The sequence below is a fragment of the Octopus bimaculoides genome, chromosome 28 (assembly GCF_001194135.2).
Source record: "Octopus bimaculoides isolate UCB-OBI-ISO-001 chromosome 28, ASM119413v2, whole genome shotgun sequence".
Classification (NCBI taxonomy): domain Eukaryota; kingdom Metazoa; phylum Mollusca; class Cephalopoda; order Octopoda; family Octopodidae; genus Octopus; species Octopus bimaculoides.
Window position 1 is genome coordinate 6,569,753 of NC_069008.1, and position 629 is coordinate 6,570,381.

The 629-nt window shown below is 36.9% G+C and overlaps 1 protein-coding gene across 1 annotated transcript in view; it reads left to right on the plus strand.

Moving 5' to 3' along the window:
- The window catches only part of LOC106870253 (uncharacterized), a 6,579-nt gene extending 6,512 nt beyond the window's left edge, over positions 1 to 67 (plus strand). Inside the window, exon 3 of the mRNA XM_052977594.1 lies at positions 3 to 67. Coding sequence (XP_052833554.1) covers positions 3 to 59 — 57 coding nt within the window. The 3' untranslated portion in view covers positions 60 to 67. The remainder of the gene's footprint in view (positions 1 to 2) is intronic.
- The last annotated feature ends 562 nt before the right edge of the window (positions 68 to 629 follow it).

Consider the following 629-nt stretch of genomic DNA (forward strand, 5'->3'; position numbering starts at 1 on the left):
AGGTGGAGCGTGAACTCTCAACCATGATAGAAAAATTCAGAGTTAAATATTGTGGGTAAGCAAAAAACATCTACCTTTTTTTTATTAAAATTTTGTAAAAATAACAATTTTGCGCTTGTGCATATTGTGATACGTCATATACAAGTTGAGGTTTATACCTTTAATGAAGGGCGAACAGACACGCATCAGGTCATGCAGAGTGAACTGCATGTCTGTATGTGAAAATATATTCATTATGTATGTATGTATGTATGTATGTATGTATGTATGTATGTATGTATGTATGCACTGCAATTTTAACAATATCAGCAAGGTATTTTTATATGTATGTATGTATGTATGTATGTATGTATGTATGTAAAGATCGAGAAGGTGAATGACAAGGACCTTTTTGTGTGCACAGTCTGTGACAGACCATGCCTGTCTTTGGTTGGCCTCAAATCTCACCTGCGAACCCATGGAAAACAAACTTCAACCAGCTATTCTGATTATATGTCTGTGCACACGTTTGAATGTGACGTGTGCCAGAGGGCTTACAAATCCAATGGGGGTCTTAAAAGACATGTTAGGATCCACAATGAGCAGAACTTGCTTGCAGGTATTGGTAGTGCAAATCAGAGGTGCAATCT